This window comes from Topomyia yanbarensis, chromosome 3 (assembly GCF_030247195.1).
Source record: "Topomyia yanbarensis strain Yona2022 chromosome 3, ASM3024719v1, whole genome shotgun sequence".
Taxonomy (NCBI): Eukaryota; Metazoa; Arthropoda; class Insecta; order Diptera; family Culicidae; genus Topomyia; species Topomyia yanbarensis.
This window is the reverse complement of record NC_080672.1, coordinates 394,623,462-394,642,732: the sequence shown is the minus strand read 5'-3', so window position 1 is coordinate 394,642,732 and position 19,271 is coordinate 394,623,462. Positions and strand designations below refer to the sequence as shown.

Sequence of the window (19,271 nt, the reverse complement as noted above, 5' to 3'; positions counted from 1 at the left end):
AATCAAGAGTTAATAAGAGTTTGACCCATATTAAAAACTCATCAGCATGATAGCCGTCATTACCGGGAACCCATATCTCAATCATTCACAGGAAAGTATAAAGGATAGGGTGCAGTGGAAGTGTGCGATGATTCATCTACTTTATGGAATGAATACGTTTCATCACACTCCTCCATAGGCATTGCGGAGTTGAAAATTTAGAAGCATGTAAAGATTTGTTACAAACAAACGATGCTACCCGCAAACCTATCTTGTGTTTTAGTTGTTCATTCAGTTTCCGAGTATACGTCTAGTTGATGAAGAACATATCTTAATTTTTTGATTTTTTAGACTCATGGCAGCTGACTTCCGAAAATCGTCGCTGTTGTGCTATCTTATGACAAGCGCCATTTTGCACATTTCGAGAAAAACGATTTTTAAAGTTTGAGATTGAATAAATTGAAACTTATAAATAGTATAAACAATTCAAAGAAGACAAATGATGCTTCTATCTATTCTGCATTAATCTCTCAAATATTACGAAAATCGGTTAACTACATTGCGAGTTTTCTTTAAAAATATAAACAAAAGTCGGTCTCACACGTGTCATGGGTGTGTATTGATGACAAAATTTGTATGGCGTGTCATAATCGTGCATGGAAAATTTTCCATATAAAAAATTCATCAATTATTAACTTTTATTCATATCTTTGGCTTCATTTGGTCTATAAACAATCGGAGAGATGCATTTTGAAGGAAATGAGTCAGGGAATCTAGAAAAAATAGTTTTTTTTTGGTTGCAGTGTTGCCAAATATGTTATATTTCCAGTTTAAAACTTAAATTACATTTTTCTCACAGTTCGTGCGTTTCGAAAATGATTATGCCATTGTGTTTATCAGATAGTTTTACATATAAAAACATCTCATACATAAAGATAATTTGAACCAATCCCCAGACACAGTCATTTGAAGCAAAAAATTAAAAATTTCTCAGCACGTTTCTCGCTATATCTCAGTAACCAAGCAGAATGTCAAAATTCTGTAAACGCCACTTTGTAGAGATTTTTTAGACAAGTAATGTGGCATATCTAACTCAGTTTACCCCAAAATGGCGTTTGTCATAAGATAGCACAACAACGACGAAATAACCTATCTTTTTTAAACAATACGGTAATTTTAACTCCAAGCAAGCGGTCATGGAATGTCCGATTTTTCATTTATTTTAACAGAATATCGATAATGTTATTTTAGCTCTATCGTATATTTATTGGAAATATACCGAAATGTTCCACGAAGCGGCGGAATTTACCTTCTTTCTACCATTCGTTCTCTGTCCTATAAACCTTCCTTAAAAAAATCGAATTAGTGTCAAGATAAGGAAATTTGTAGATTCAAACTCATTAGACACAAGTCTGTTTGTCATGCGTAATACTGTCGGGACAGAGAGTGTCACCTAACACCCCTTCTCTCCATAATCACGGCAATGCTGGTCGATTTATTGCATTGTGTGTATGTAATTTTGCACTACTTACCTCTTCGGGCCATATTTTCTTGGACAGTAAAATCTTCCGAATATTCATGCAAAATATGCATGCAAATTAATTGCAAAATGCAAAATATGCATTCAAATTAATTTATATTTGAGGAAGCAGAATGTAACAAATTGTGCATCTTTTAGGTTCTATGGTTTTATTATTTTAGCCGATACTATATTGTACAAATGTAAATAATCAGTTCTATTAAAAATAGTTAAAAAAAACCATTGGAACGTCGAGCGGCACACAGGCTGCGGCCAGGCATCAGCACAATAAAGAAGATGCGAAATTGGCCCCAAAAATCCAAAACGTCGAAGCATTCCCTGAATCCTGGTAGACGTTCATCATGCAAAAGGTTCCACAATCCCAAAGGCAAACGATTGTCTAGACATCGCCTGTATGTCACGGTGTTCCTCTCAAATCGACCATCCCTGACATAATTCTTCGGGAATATTAAACATTTGTAGATCCATGCTTATTCTTTACGCGTGCCTATAAGCTAGAGAAAAGTTAGGGTAATACTTATTCCAAAGACAGGTAAAAAGTCGTGGCACTACTTAAGGCCTATGGACCAATTAATTTGCTATCAACACTACAAAGACTAATAGAAAAACCACTGGATCATTTACACAATAGTTCCGCTCAACAAGTACAAGCTTATCAAAACGGAAAATCAACGGAAACAGAGTGAAACTATCAGTCACAGTTTTTCCAGGATACATGGTTTTCGAGCAGTTTTCCATTATTGGAGAAGAATCACGGGGTTTATAAAAGTGATAATGGAACTTAAGCTTAAGGATGTTTCCCACATTCAGCATTGTAGCAAAGTTAAAACCAAGATTTCCGTGTCTATTGACAACGATACGACGCAAATCCGCCCACATGATTTGGCTCTGCGGTTGTCTAAACACGGAAAAGTGGGAACTTTTCTCTGGTATTCTCAACGGTGTTCGCGTGATGAGAATGCGGCCGAACCAACCTATTTCCTTTTACTTGACTTTCGAAGCCAAATCACCTCAAGGTATTATTTATAGTCAAAGTACTATGCACATACCTAGGACAGATGCCCACGTGCCACTTTTGTAACCAGACAGCACATCACTGAAAGCCATGTGCCAAAACCTCTAAAGAAAATTAATCTACTACAATCAATACTAACAAACAGCCTTCGACATACGCTTCCAAAACACAATCAAACAACCAACCAATAAGGGGATGTTCTTTTTCTTTTGGACGAAAATAAGGCAACCCTGGCTGCCATTTATTGACTAGTTGAAATTGCACAAGGAATCAATAGATGATAATGCCTGATAGTATATCTCATACCCTCTCATATTGTAACAAATGTCAAAGTAAGCTCAGATGCCAAATTTCACATCATTTGGACAATTCTAGACATCCGCTCACTTTGCTTGAAATTTTTGAAATTAGTACCGTAAACCGGGGTGACATTGATTACTTTTCGAAGTAATCATTACATATTTCTAGACGCAACAATTTTTTTTTCAAGTTTAATATTTTTAAACCATGTACTGATGTATGGAGAATAAGATTGGATGGTTTTACCTAAAATTGTCCGCTTACAGCTATTTTTCCAAAAATGATTTCAAGTTGAAGTCCGTTTTCGTATTCCGGGGTGACTTTGATAACCTGCATGTTCACCCACATTAAGTTATCATTATCAATGTTTTTCATTGAAAAGCTTGTTTAAACTGATTCTGGAAAGATATTCATTGTTAAATAGATGTTAATTGGTATTATACAAAGTATTTCAATGTACTGTAAAATTCGAGTAACCAAAATTCCTATAGTTCGTTTCCAACTAGAATAAAAGATTCTGAAAACCTTTAAAACTGCTAAAAAAAATTATTTCAGTGCTTTATCGATGTACAAAAAGTTCCATCCATTCTAACACGTTGGAATATTGAACAATAAAAAAAAATGTTGCGAATTTTAGCTTAAAATAATTTGAAATAATTGCCAACTAGTGTTACAAAAACTGTATTTAAAATTAACAAACTCTTAAAACTAAAGTTGGTACATCCCAATCTAAAGGAAAATAAATACTCGCTTGTAATTTATTACTTTTGCTCAAATCTGAGATTTATTTGCTTTATAAAATATAGACACTTTACGAAGCTTCGTAAAAATACTGTAAAGTCAAATTTCGGTTTTTTGTAGTTTTTGTACCCAAAAACCGAATAATATACTCAAAATGTGTAACAAATCAGTGTTTTATAAGTTTAGAGCAAAAATCAGTTCAAATTAAAATGATTCGGTAGATTATTCTGGTTTAATAAGCGATCTAGGAAAAATGTTTCGAGTGATCAAAGTCACCCCGGTTTACGGTACTATGGGAAAATATGGAGGAACATATATTAAATGCTATAACTTTTGAAGTGGCAATCAGAAAATTACAATTTATACCTAATTTAAAGAAAATAATCTTAGTATTTAAATGAAGACATTTTTGTTTCTAAAAAAATACGGGAAAGTGGGGTACTGGGTCATTTTGGCCCCAGAACCCCCTATTTTTAATAATTTTTCTGGGTGGGCGTAGCGTAGTTGGTAAATCGATTGCCTTGTACGCAGCGCACCTGGGTTCGAGTCTCGACCCCGCACATAGGGTTAGAAATTTTTCATAAGAGATTTTTCTAACCCGAAGAGGCGAATGACCTCTATAATCGAAATAAAAATAAATAAAAATAATTTTTCTGCTCCGTGATGCAAATCATACATATTTTGCAGTTTTTCTGATGTGAAAAAATCTCAGATATCGAAAGGAACCCTTTTGACCTTTGTCGGAATACGAGAAGTTGTGGTTATAGGGCCTTTTGTCATTCATATTAAATTTTATCATTATGTCGTGCATATATCTGTATTATTCTTCAATAATTTTTTTTCCATTAATGAAACTTTTCTCATGTGATCCCTAAGCGTATTTTACACTAAAAGTAGTAAATATATATTTTGTTGTTAAATGGAGTTAATATGTGCGATTTTATGATAAAAATGTGAAATCGATGCTATATGCCAGATAATTTGATGTTTCTGAATTTTACCGGTAACGAATCTATTTTTGTTATGATCCAAAGGATTTGCCACGTTCAACAAGATATAGTTTATTAAAATTCAGTGAAGAATAATAGAGATATATGCATGAGAAAATGATAAAATTTATTATGAATGACAAAAGGTCCTATAACCCCAACTACTCGTATTCGAACAAAGGTCAAAAAGGTTCCGTTCGATTTCTGACATTTTTTCGTACTAGAAAAACTACTAAATATTTATGATTTGCATCACGGAGCAGAAAAATCATAAAAAATAGGGGATTTTGGGGAGCGCACTGCGCACTCCACAAGTGTCACGGGAGGAGGAAGATTGTCAGTAAAGATAATAATTGCAAATCGTGCGGGAGTTCGCGCACGATTCAAGATTTTAGCAGTGTCTGGCACCCGGCCACCAGGAGACTCATAAGGGGCTTAATTTATCGTAATGTCGGACGGTGAGACAATTTTTAATATTATATTTAATTCAAATATCATTTTAACAGAAGACAAACCAGCAAAAGGAGAAGCAACAACAAAATTTTAATAGAAAACAATAAGAGTGGAAGCCAAACTGGGGCTACAACCGAGAAATATCGATTTTTTTCGCGACAAAGATATGAAAAAATTATAAGCGGTGCAAAAATAACTGAACTGAAAGTCTTACTTTATTATTATCGCAACTATTGGAGAGGGAGAGAGAGAGAGAAAAAAAAAGCAAGTAGGGTTAACACAAGTAGAAAATGATGATGAATAATGACGGAAATTAATCTGCTATTTCACTACAAAAGCATAAGAGAGATCGCCTATGCCTGCCACTCCGTTACCGATCAGAACCAATTGAGACCGCAAAATGTGCATTGGACAATTTACTAATTTAGTACAATAAAATAGAAAGTCTAAAAGATGCAAGCGATGAAGTATAGAGAGTAAACTATTAGAAAATACTCAATACAATATACTGAGATGAAAATTAAGGAACATAATAATAAACCGTGCTGCTGTGACTGAAGGGAATTGGTAACTGGTTTTCGATTCTCGTGAATTGTCAATTCTCAAACATTATACATGATTGAAATATTTATTCGACCCAGACAAGACCATGCGTTTTCCCTATGCACATTGAATGCTCTGTGGATTAGTTGCATAGTTGGTCAAATAAACTCCAAACAAACACAGAAAGTAGTTTGATCAGTCCAAAGAAATGTCAGCTGGATTGCTATCAAATCAACGAACGTCTGAAGTTACATACGACAAAATATGTGCAATTTTGAAACTAATAGAATCAAGACTACCACTTATTTGCAATAAAACAAGAGCGGAAAAAATAGTTACATAACCAAGGTGGCTCATTTTCAAAGATAGCACTGTTGATGAATCACCTAATAAAAATTGGAGGCGCTGACGAAAATAGCTGACCACTGCCAATAAGGCAAACTTTGTTAATTTTTTGTGGAATGATTAAAAGACGTACGAACTTTCGGTTTTAATAGTCAAATTCGTTTTTTACTCAAAACTTCGTTAAAAATCGGTACAATGAAATTAGAAATGGCGGCTTCATAATGGGGATTTCCGTACAATGCGGCAATTTCTAGTAGTAAACCAAAATCAAAAATCATTTTGATTTCTTAAAGTTAATGAAATTCTGTACGACTTATACGTAATTGGAAAGAGCATTGAGGATTAATTGATGGCATCATTTGAATGATAAATTTAGGTTTATTGTCACCTTTTTCACTTGAACCACATTTAAAAAATCTAAACAAATAATTTTTATTACTAGTTTTAGGCAGGGACGGGACTTGCCGATAGTTCCTTCTATCGTTCGTCTCGCAAAACCATAGTTTAAATTGACTGGCTGCATTAACAGTACCCGCTGGCTGCATCTGACGTTCGATTTTTTGCTATCTGCATGTCTCGTCTCAGGTCATTCAGAAACTCATTACCTTTAAGAAATTATAATGATTTTTGGTTTTGAAGCACTACAAGGTACTGCAGGCTCGTAGTTTTCGGACCATTTTGAATCTCATCCAGGTACTGATTTTGACGAAGTCTTGAATGAACCATCAAAACCGGAGGTTCTTACGCGTTGTAATTATTGAACAAAATATTAACAAACTGCCTTATTTTCCGCCTTATTCAACTGCCTTATAACTGACACGAAACCAACATCCGCTACGTTACAGACATCCGGCCAAACAATAATTGTCTGTCGAACAATAATCCCCGATATCACCAGACCATCGACCAGTACACCTAGCGAAGTAGTAAACCAGAAAGAAGACGGCTATACCAGAGTCACTCAAAAACGTTATAAACATCCAACAACGAAAACCAAAATATGGACGTACACGTGAGCGAGAGAGAAGGCAGACTCAATGATCAACAACGAGCAAATGAAGGACCACCAAGAAATAAGATTCACACGCGTAACGGCAAGCAGTGCACCCAGAACAGACGGCAGCCAGAATTTTTCATTTGATTTTTTTTTTGTCATTTTGTAAAAACATAAACGATTTACGGTTCAATTATGCTAATGCCGCGAGCTGTTTCACATAAACATAATAACAAATAAATAAATGGGTTTTTTTTAACTGAACTTTCGTTGCGTTTGTAAATATAAATACGGTTTTGTGCATTCAAAAAGTTTAGTCACGGTAGCATTTAATGACTCTATATTTTACTTCCGACATTCTATCTCACTATCGCGCTGTTTGCCTCGCATGTCATAGGCGGCTTTAGTCGAACTGACTAAATTGCGAAAGTTTTCGTTCTGCGGTAGGTCGCACATCAAAATGACATTTTTCCGTTAGGCTGGTGCGGTGTTTGTGTAAAAATGGCGAAACCCATCACAGAAGCCTCTTCGCATACTTCTGGGTCAAATTCGCGAAGAGCGTTTTTACACTTTCTGGACGGTTTATCCACTTACTGACTCATCAATGGGGAATTTGGCTTCGGCAGCGAGAGATCTAATCGAATTATTTCGGTCGTGCACAAATTTTGTGAAGCATCCAATTAATGCAGTCAATACGTTGACAAAACAGCTCTGAATTGGTGAAAATGTTTGAACGATGTAAACGATTTTACAGCAAGAAAAATAGTTTTGCCGGAGCCCACGGATTGGTAACGCGGCGATAGGTATCAACACCTAACATTTATTCCGGTTCGAATTAATAACAAGCACGATTTCCGGCAGATTCCTTAGCTCCTTTTCTCCTCATTTACAAAACAGTCAAACCAGTTGTCACGCATGTGAAAAATCTAATTCACTTAATTATCTACATCACAAGGTGTTTCGGATTGAGTAACCCTGTTCTATTGTTCTCGAGTGTGTCTTATTCGCGAATGCTTGGCTGACCAGAAAAAGGCCATATCATATCCATCGAGGACATCCGCAGCTAATTATCAATGTCCTAGTCTCTACATGTGCGTACGATGAGCACCGATGTCGCTTGCTAAGCATTGCGTGTGGTTGCTAAGCAGTGACGGCAACACGTGGCTCTTTAAAAGCTCTCGACCTGCTTTGCTTTTCCGCCACAATCTTGGGTATCCTCTTACAAGATTAAAAGTGCGATCATTTCTTCCGAATATGTTTAATGTGTTCATATCGTCTTTGTAGTCTATTATTACCTTGCGACTTGTCTGGAGCAAAATGGCCACATAACAAAACTACGCGGAACGAACTAACCGGGTAATTCTCGGGGACGCGTACAGCCGGGACAACCAAAATGACATCTCACCATTTGCAAATCTAATTGTACTGAAATGAGCTGACTTGACTGCCCCCTGCTTCTGCGATTCCAAGCTTGGTATTTTTTTTTAGTCTGGCGAATTTGGCATCCCACTTTGAAGATACTCTAGAACATTTATCGCCGACCTACAGAGTACATCTCCGATTCAGTTAAAATTATCTTTAAAAAAGTATTAAATATCAGAAAACGGGGATTTTAGTTCTAGTTTTTGTTAGAAAAATGTCCAATGATACGACAAAAATTCACCGTCTTCGCCTTATCACTTTCTAACCGCTTTTGTCATCTATTCGCTGCCAGAAAAAACTTCCTAAAACCCTTTGAAAAAGGAAAAAAAAACACAACCTGCCAAAATAAGGAAATAGGTAGCTTGTTAGACACGAGTCTGTTCGTCATGCGCAATACTGTCGGAGCAGAGAGTGACATCTAGCACCTCTTGTTTTCATTGTCATAGCAATGGGCATGTTGTTTATAAACAACAACGTGTTCAATCAGTTATAACCTTTGGTATCGAGAATTAAAAATCTAGCACGGCGAAAGAAGTAACTAAATTCAGTCTATTTGCAACCATGAAACACATCGGTCACGATACTCAGTGTGCTCCTGCTTCTATCCGAGCCAGTGCAAAGCGAACGAAAAAAAACAGTTACTTGTATATTATTATTATTATTACATCTTCGATATATATCGTACAGATTACACTTAATGCTATTGCTAGTGTCAATGTTAAAAATTTCTAATTGCTAACTTATAATTAGATTTAGTGGTATGGAAGTCATAAGCTAAAACAGTTTCGTTGAATCTGCTACAACATCTGTCTAGTGGATTGTTCTGGCCATATACTGTTCGGTGCCTGGGAATCCACAGAAGCGGACGATTCCTTATATCACGAGGGGGTACAAATAAATGAATCCTTGAGAGAATGTCGGGACAGTCAATATTGTTCGACAACATATCGAAAATGAACATTCTTTGCAAGAACGTGCGGCGAGACTCCAGCGTTGGCAAATCTAGCAACATGCATCTATTATTATACGGCGGAAGACGGGTAGGGTCGTTCCAAGGCAATTTTCTGAGAGCAAATCGTACAAAACTTCTCTGAACGCGCTCCAGTCGGCTGCTTTGAACGGCGTTGTATGGCGCCCATACTTGTACAGCATACTCCAAAGTGCTCCGGACCAGTGCGCAGTATAAAGATTTAAGTGCGTAGAAATCCACAAAATCGACAGCGTTCCGTTTTAGAAAACCCAATGTTGCAAAAGCCTTCGCCGTTGTTGCAGTGATGTGGTCGGCGAAACGAAGTTTTCTGTCGAATAACACTCCCAGGTCACGGATAGAATCCACCCGCTCGATGACACAGGCTTGAAGAGTATATTCGCAACGCCTTATATTTGCCGAACGTCCGAAACTTATCATCTTACATTTATCAATGTTGATCTGCATACCGTTCAGCAAACACCATTCCTCTATATTGGCTATATCGTCTTGGAGCACAGCAGAGTCCAGTGCTGAAGCAATTGAACGAAAGATTTTCAGATCATCAGCATAGAGCAGTTTTTCAGAGTTGATGCGGGTGCAGAGGTCGTTGATGAATAAGAGAAAGATCAGTGGGCCTAGGTGACTTCCTTGAGGCACACCGGTTGGCGTTTCGAATGCGTTTGAGCATGTAGTGCCAATTCTAACGAAGGCAGATCGTTGTGAGAGGTAAGAATGCAGCCATCTGGTAACCCACTCAGGAAAGCCTAGTCGCTCCAGCTTCAAAACAGCAATGTTGTGGGGCACCTTGTCGAATGCTTTTGCGAAATCAAAATATATAGCGTCCACTTGTTGACGTTTCTCTACAGCTGGAACTAGAAAGCTCGTGTACGTCATCAAGTTCGAAGTAGCGGAGCGTTTTTTCATAAATCCGTCTTGTCGTTCGTTGATTATGTTGGAAGAAGCAGCGTACATCGCATTGTACACAAACTTTTCCAGAACTTTAGCTAGGCAGTTCAGTAGCGAGATTCCTCTGTAATTTTCAACATTGTGCCTATCTCCAGCCTTATGAATAGGAACTATAGCAGCTTCTTTCCATGCTGTTGGGAATATATTTTCCGAGATTGAACGCTGAAAAATAATACTTATTGGCGCAGAAAGTGCTCGGGCACAATGCTTTATAAACACAGGAGGCAAGCAATCCGGACCAGGCCCTTTCAAAGGATCAACGCTGGACAGAGCGCTCGCTACATCAGAATCATTTACGTTAGGAAGAGGAAGGTTGATATTATGCGTTGGCAATGTTTCAAGGTACTGTTGCGATGGATAGACAGGAGGGCTGGTAAATACATCTCGGAAGTGATCTGCAAAAAGCTTCGCCGACTCGGCAGCGGACTGTGAATTTTGGTCTCGAAAATAGACATTTTCTGGTACACCTACGGAACGTTTTCTGCTGTTTATAAATGTCCAGAATGTCGAAGGATTATTTCGAAGGCTGCGCTGAACTTGATTCAGATATTCACCGAATGCACTGTTCCGGGCTGTTTCATACTGCAGTTCAGTTTGACGAAGAATAGTTTTGTTATCGTCGGTCCTATGATGTAAATATCGCTTTCGTTGTTTCCGGAGTACGTTGCGTAGGCGACCAAGCTCAGCGTTCCACCACGGAAATTTATATTCTGCTTTTCTGCTGACACCTTTTTTAGGAACATTACGGCGAAGAATCTCATATATGGCATCATAGAACGCCACGACTGCCTGATCTAAGTCATTTCCAACCAGCATCTCACGCCAATTGAGTGCACCAATGGCCATTGAGACTTCATCGAAGTTGCATCGAGTAAAGTCAAAATTGAAATCGTCGTTAATTGTATCAAAAGCTTCATCGTCGTCAGAACGCATATCAAATCTTAAAACGAAGGGTTTATGGTGAGGGTCAACCTTCAGTATAGATGTGGGAGGCTCAATCAGTTCGAACACGTCCGTGTCATTAACGAAAGCTAAATCGAGGGTCCGTCCATTCACGTTGCTAACAGAGCAGATTTGATACAAGCCACCAGCGACCAAAGTTTCTGTGATGGCCGTCTCTTGTTCCGTGGTTGCATTTTCAGGAAGGTAGCACTTATAATCGTCATCAAAAACCCACCGAAGATTAGGAAGATTATAATCACCTACAACAAGTACATTGTCGCGCCTATTACATTTGTCCAGGATGCATTGTCTGAAGAACAAAGGATCCCGTTAATTTTATTCTTGCGTGACCTTTCATGATGACTGAGTCTCATCAACAAAACGTGATTATTCGGCCTAACACAGTGGCTATTGACTTCAGGTCTTTTCGCATAAGACCAAGTATTCGTGATGTGGAACACCTGCTGAAGGTGGAAATGCAGCTTCGGTTTTCGGAAGTCACCTCCATACAACTTGAGCACGTCAGGCATGCGGTGCTGATAACCTTCAACAAATTCGCCCAGGCGAAAAGATTCATTTCGCAGAACAACTTAAAACACGTGCTTGTTTGTGACAACGCTGAAATCAAGATCCCTATATACATGGATAATGGAAATATAGAAGTTAAATTACACGATTTATCTCCACTTACTTGCAAAGTGGCAATTAAAAGATTTATGTCGTATTTCGGAGCAGTGGAATCTATTACGGAGGACACATGGAGAAACTACTTCCCAGGTATTTCAAATGGTGTCTTTGTGGTGTGAATGCGGGTAGACCAACCCATTCCCTCTTACCTTACCCTGCAGTACAAAACAGAAGGGGGTGATACCATTACACAGCGAACTCTTTGTACATATCAAGGACAAACTAAAACGTGCCAATTCTGTGAACAAACGGCGCACTACGGATAACCCTGCCCAGAAACTTCCAAAGAAAGCTCAGTTGCAGAAAAAAATGCCAACACCCAAGCCCCAATATCTTTACCTGAACCACAATCGGTTGCCAAATTTTTGGCTGCAATTAAGGCAATAATGACAACTGCAAACGCTGCGTTAAGTAATTCGAACGTAACAACTAATACCATCAGTAAAGAAGCTACCACCAAGGATGGAGTGTTCACATTCGTGACTTGTGGGTCATTCGTGACTTGTGGGTCCTGGCAAGAAGCCAGGAAGAACATCTGATCGCGAATATCAAGGCAGTAATCAAGATGATGATACGGGCGTAAACGACAACGAGAGAGACGTGGATAACCCTAAAGTTGACGAAAGAAGGAACATCTTCCCGACGCGAAAAAAGATCTCCGCTCGCAATAGCAAGTTGCGCGCACGGGATCTTACAGGCTCAAAATAAAATGTATTTTTTTATTTTTTGCATATCGTAAATATATAAAAGACCCATGGCTCCTCTAAGCTAACGCATTGAGCCGTGTCAAATAAACGAAATAACTAAATTGAATAAAAACAGGGTTTTCGTGTTTCCTGACCCTACCAGTTTAAGAAAAAATAATTTGGAATCCTATATGGGCTAGAAAATAGTTCAGCATGAAAGGGTTAAGTATGCTATCAATTCAAATTGCTGCTCTATCTCTTATATTTATATCTGAGCCGCTTTAAAATATCATAAGCTCATATATAAGCAGGCATCGAATTCCCACTTTCTCCCGCGAGTAGGGAGCATGGTGCTAAATTTCAAAATCAGTTTCCTATTTCTGCTTGTATTTACCGAAACCAACATTCAGATTTAACTTTCCCATTCATAAGCTTCCCAACTGACTAAAATTTCAAGTAGAATCGAATGCTTGAATGTAGAGGAAGTAAAAATTCCTTCACCAACCAAAAAAATAATTTGTTATTATGTGGACAATTTTAAGGCAGCAAGCAACATCTTCTAAATTTTCGAGAATAAGTGAACTGCGTTATCTATATTTGGTGCACTTTTGCTTGATAATCCCTGTCAGAGCTGATTGAGTTTGCTTCCGAAACCGAACATATGCGAACCTGAATGCGATGTATAGAAAGAACGAATGACGAGGGAAATGAACCAAACATTACATTCGTCGCAACGGGCATGAATTGAATTTCGTTTCTTTTTCCAGTTCATGCGGGAATGTCAATATTTCTAAGCTTTGGAAGGGAGTAATTCGTTGTTCATCTTTAACCGCATAAGATGAGTTGCGAATAATTTGAAAAGTAAAGAACATTACATTGCGTATTTTGCCTCCTTTTGTATAGCATTTCACAGTCGAGTCCCAGCGTATAGATCGATTGGTGCTGGTATAACGATTCCATTTAAACTGAGACGGAAGGTGGGACTTGGACTTACGATTTAAGAGACCAGCCACATACCCTCTGTACCAACACCCGAGGCCATTTGTGGTATCAACAAATAACATTAGAATATTTTCACGTTTCAACATAACTGACAATCATTCGATCGAAATTTCTCAGTTTGAGTACTTTGAGTTAACCTTGAGGCGTTGTTTCACCACTGTTATTAACTTTAAAACGTATGGGTTTCGCCCACCCGTACGAGAAGTGGAACGCTTGTTAAAGAAGAAAACGTGTCTTGCCAGATATGATGTTAAACTCATTAAAGTTCAGCATCTTCGAAATGTAGTACTGGCGTAATTGAGAGCTCGTGTCCCACTAAATCAATTTATCTACAGCAACAACGTGTCAAAATCCCCGTCTATATGGACGACAATGCAATCGATGCTAAACTGCACTATTTGTCTTCTGGAACATCTGGTAGACCAATCCGCAGATTCATGTCGCAATACGGTGAAGTGGTCTCCATTAAAAATGACGCTTGGAGGAATTTCTTCCTTGCCATTTCCAACGGTGTTTCAATAGTAAGAATGCGGTTAAAACGCCCTATTGCTTTCTTTGTGATCATAGAACATGGCATCCCTTATGTACAGACCACGCTGTGCACATATGACTTTCAAACTGCCACGTGTCAATTCTGTGAAAACAATCCTCACATTATGGAAATCAATTGTCCAACAAGTAAAAACGTGTAAGATGAAGACAACAAGCGGCGAAAGTGGCGATCAACAAAGCAGAGTGAATGACGTTTACAGGCGACGCCGAACGTACTCCGCTGCCTACAATAAGAATCACCACTCACTCGCAAAGGTAAATTGCGTGTGAAGGATTGAATGGAATCACATTAAAATACAATTTTTATTACTTATTTTCCTATAAATATATAAAACACCCAAAGCTCCTTCAGGCTCACGTAACGTGCCGTGTCAAATAAAAAGCAGCAAAATTATAAATACGTAATAATGGACTTTTTTTGAATTATTTACGGAATTCGGGTTTCGACTTCGTCTCATCAGAATCTGACACAACTTAGTAACAGAACTATAAGCTCGTTAATAAAACGTATGCAAAGCAACTTCCTACAGCAAATTCGCTTCATACATGGAAAACAAATGCATGGTCTATTATCAAAAAAATAAAAAAAGGCTTTTAAAATGTCAAACAGTAATCCGTGAAACTTTGGATGAATTGATACAGAAGATAAGACATTCCCAATATGATGTGAAAAAACGATTTGAGCGATGGTCAAACATTTTAAAAACAGAAAAAAAACAAGAGGAATAAGGCAGAATTTTCACGAGCTTGAATCAAAATTACAATTAAATGTGTGTGGTTATCCATTCATTGGCGGTAACATTTTCTATGAACAATGAATGGGTGAACAAATGATGCAAGCTAAGACGTTTACAATGACCGAATTTTTGAATTCATTATTCGACGTACTTGGGTAATCGATATATTACGTAACCTTCCGATGATTTGTAATAGACATTTCTTTAGAAAATAGGGGAGCAAAACTCACCCCATATAACGGATTTACCGTTCGTTCCCCTATCAACGCTTGCCATACTGTCGCCGTAACATGCGTTGGCCGCATAAATGCAATTGCTCTGCCACACTTCCATCAATCCAACCAAAGCCGGAAATGCAAACTATGTATTACCGACCCTAGACGGTGTCTCACCTTACAGCCCAGATTCTATTTCCAGGCCAAATTCACTGCGGGATTCCATTTATTTTGTTACCCCCTTTTCGAACTTCCTTCCTTCCAGTCCTGTTCCAGTGTATTCAAATTTATTCAAATATGCTGTCGGTAGGGTTTGCTGCTAATTCGAAAGATTTATATTCTGTAATATCGATTGTACCCGTTTTCTTCCTACCCCCTCACAAACCACTCACAACACCCGTCACCGACGAGCGCTTTATATTGGTTAATGTTGCCAAACCATACTGAAAGCTTTCTGCCTCGCTCCGTCAGTTGCATGTCCAGCTCAATCCCGGCCTCACTAAGCGAATGCAGACAGGCCAACTGCTCCCCCCTTTCGAATCGATGTTCCGTAGTGAACGAAGGAGTTGGGCCGGCATAACATACGTGTGCAATCCATTCTCCCTTCCCCTCCCCCTCCGGACCAGTTGTTGTTTTTTTGTTGCTGTTAGTTATTTTCACAATCGAAAACATCAACTGCTTTAAATTGGCTTACCCAGTACACACAGCCCCCCAGCCGCAAGCAGCCAGTCTAATTCTCCCCTTCTCTCATTGTGCCGTGTTGTTATATTTACAGCTCCAGTCAAAGCGTGAAATGTTCTTCAAATCGGAGAGTAACAGTCCATCGGGGCCACCTCCGAATCCACCGGTGCTAAGCAATCTCAACCTGGCGAACAATAACGTAGTGGTAGGTGTTCTATTCAGCTTAGTTTACTACTCACACACTGTCAGACCCGTGGATGGAAACACTAAGCGAATTCGGTTGATGTATGATTTTATGACGACGATCTCGGTTATCTACATTAATATGCTAAGTAGAGCTAGCACACAATTGCAAAAATTATTCAAAACGTTTGCTTCAAAGTCATCATCATATTCAATCATCTTGCTAGCATTGGGTCGATATCAGTTACCTACCAGCGTGCATACCCATGAACCTTTTCTCACGATTATGTTCTTTTCTTTTGTTCCTCCCCGTCGCAGAATAACAGCGCATCGCATCTAAACAATGCCAACTCTGTGGGCGATAGACATTCAATTAACTCGCATACTAATAGCTCCATCGGCCTGTCGTCTAACGTCACTAACATGAACAACAACAACAACAACAATCACAACAGCGCCACAAGCAACGGTACGAGCGTCAATGGACTGTCCAATAGTTTAACTAACATTTCGTTAAAAGAGAAACGTGACGCAATCCTGAACGCCAACAATCACCACGACGGGTTGTTGCAGAACAATGGTCACCACGATTCAAACAAGATGCTTAACGAGCGTCATGAGAAGGAAAAACCCATCGTCAAATCGAAGCCCAAGGAGCTCGATGGGTATGTTGGGTTTGCGAATCTACCGAACCAGGTGTACCGGAAAGCGGTGAAGAAAGGTTTCGAGTTCACCCTGATGGTTGTGGGTGAGTTACTGTTACTATTAACATTAATGGACCGAAAGTAATCTAAATGTTTCTTACAGGTGAAACTGGCCTCGGCAAGTCAACCCTGATCAACTCGATGTTCTTATCGGACGTGTACCATCCCGAGCAGCACCCAGGACCATCAAAACGGATCAAGAAGACGGTTGCAGTGGAGAGCACTAAAGTATTACTCAAAGAGAACGGCGTCAATCTTACGCTGACAGTTGTAGACACACCCGGTTTCGGAGATGCAGTTGATAATAGTAATTGGTAGGTTTTGCGGCGTCGGCGAACTGACTGGCGCAATTAGAGCTAACACATTTTCTTACCTCCACCCTCACAGTTGGAAGCCAATCGTGGACTTTGTCGAGAACAAATACGAGGAGTATCTGACGGCGGAATCGCGTGTCCAGCGGATGGCCATTCCCGATACACGTGTGCATGTGTGTCTCTACTTTATCGCACCATCCGGCCATGGGCTGAAGCCGCTCGATATCGAGTTCATGCAGCGGCTGTGTGATAAGGTCAACATCATTCCAGTTATAGCCCGGGCGGATACACTCACGCCGGAGGAAATTACGCTGTTCAAAAAACAGGTGAGTGGGACAAGTGCAAGTTTTTTTTGTATAGTAAATAACGAAAAGTAACAGTGTTTTTTGAGTTACCCTAATGTATCACTGTACCAATATGAAACCAGATTTATATGGTTTTAACGAAAGCGTGAATTTGGTGCATATTTGTTAGCAATTTTGAAATATCGTTCGTGTTTTGCGACGCAGTATCACGCTCTTAGAGACAAACATGCGTTAAATGTAATCCTCCTGAAAACTACATTGTCCTTCAGCACACTGGATATGATCTCCAGCATCAATTGTACAATGATCACCTGATACGCATTCCGTTGATTTATACAGGAAACTCTAAAAGGGTAATTAAGGCGACGAAACAAATGCTCGCTGTGTTAAAAATTAGCAAGTCACAACAATGGCGACTTCTTTCTGCGAGTCTGGCTGACCGTACAGTTCCCGGCACGGAGTTTGATTTTGAATTAGGGAGTCCTGTTTTTGTCGTCGCCTATAACATGGGAACAGGTACCAATTGGATGATTTCTGAGACGCATACTACGCAGTGTCTACATTGGATTTGTCAGGAGAAAATTAATCGATTGTATTGTCAGTGCTTTTAAGGATATATGTTAGGCAATAAATACTATCAATTGACATACATACATAGCAAACATGTGTTCGGTGATTGGTTGTAGTGATTCCCTGCACGATACATATATTGCCCTCTAAATCTTTCTAAATGATAATTTATAAATTACTCATTTATGAAGCAAGAGACAAGGGATATGAAAAATTGTGATAAATGGGGGAGGAAGAGTAAAGGGTGAATGGAGATACACGCCCACGAACTAGAAAAATGATATTTTTTGTGACTTTCTGAAGGATAAAACTAATAACCACTCGGAACTTCGGAACGAGATAGAAAAGTTTGGGAGGGGGCCATTTGGCATGAAGTCAGTTGACATAAGGTTATGTGGCATTATGGACGTTCAGCATAATGGACACTTGGCATAATTTTGAGAAGTGATAGTCCTGCAAGTCATTTGGCATAACGGCCATTTGGCACAATTTCGAGAAATGATCATTCTGCAGGTTATTTGACATAACAAACATTTGACATAAGTATTTAAACTTCTGGAAAACGGTCATTTGGCATAATTTTGCTAAGTCATCTCACTGAAGGTCATTTGGCATAACAGACGAATTTGTAGTTTATCAGCGAATGCTCTATAAGGTTGAAGCCGCACTAAGCAATAATAATGTGTTTTTGGTGTAATCCAACGGGAAAAACTGTGAGTTAAGCGAAAGCAATTATGTGAAAAAATGCCCCCATAAGCGAAATTCAAACCCGCAACCTTCGAGACTGGGACGTCATAATATCCCAGGAGTACCATAAGGGTTAGTGCATTGGGCCGGAGTCTCCAAGGTTCGAATCCCGCCTATAGGGGAAATTTTTTCACATAATTGCTTTCTCTTTACTAACCATTTGGATCAGTTTTCCCCGTTGGATACCACCAAAAAAGTCGTAAAAAAGATATTGGCACTTACCTAATATTGATTATATTCCGAGTGAATACATTTTATAACTGGTGTTGCCTTCTTTTAACTCTCCGGAGGTCACGCAAATGGCTCACTGAACGAGCAGCCGCTGGTGCTCTAAGACGATTTCGCTAGATTTTCAGAGCGCCAGTGACGGAAGGTTAAATAGGAGCAGTTCTTTTGAGTTTCATTTTTGAAATTATGAATTGTTTGTCTATGACTTACGTTGTATAGTGTAGATTTTACAGGTTTTTATTGATACAGCTTACTAGAACTGTGATCCACCAGACGCATGGTTTTATTATCATTATCATGATCGCCAGTAAGTTTCAGTTTTGCATACAGCGTTTCAATAGTTGAAATTGTCCTTATTATCCTTCTTTATATCATGAGCTGTTCCTTAGAATTATAAACCGTTCGATACAAACGATAGTTAACTTTATCATTTATGCTTATTTTAACGACATTTAATTAGT

General features: G+C 38.8%; 1 protein-coding gene across 6 annotated transcripts in view; it reads left to right on the top strand.

Moving 5' to 3' along the window:
- The window catches only part of LOC131690809 (septin-7), a 118,446-nt gene that overhangs the window by 44,120 nt on the left and 55,055 nt on the right, over nt 1-19,271 (top strand). For 5 of the 6 annotated variants that reach the window (XM_058976844.1, XM_058976845.1, XM_058976840.1 and 2 more), the window contains 4 exons: nt 15,854-15,964; nt 16,261-16,690; nt 16,750-16,960; nt 17,034-17,286. In XM_058976844.1, coding sequence (XP_058832827.1) covers nt 15,854-15,964; nt 16,261-16,690; nt 16,750-16,960; nt 17,034-17,286 — 1,005 coding nt within the window. The remainder of the gene's footprint in view (nt 1-15,853; nt 15,965-16,260; nt 16,691-16,749; nt 16,961-17,033; nt 17,287-19,271) is intronic. The other variant, XM_058976843.1, reaches the window with a different exon arrangement.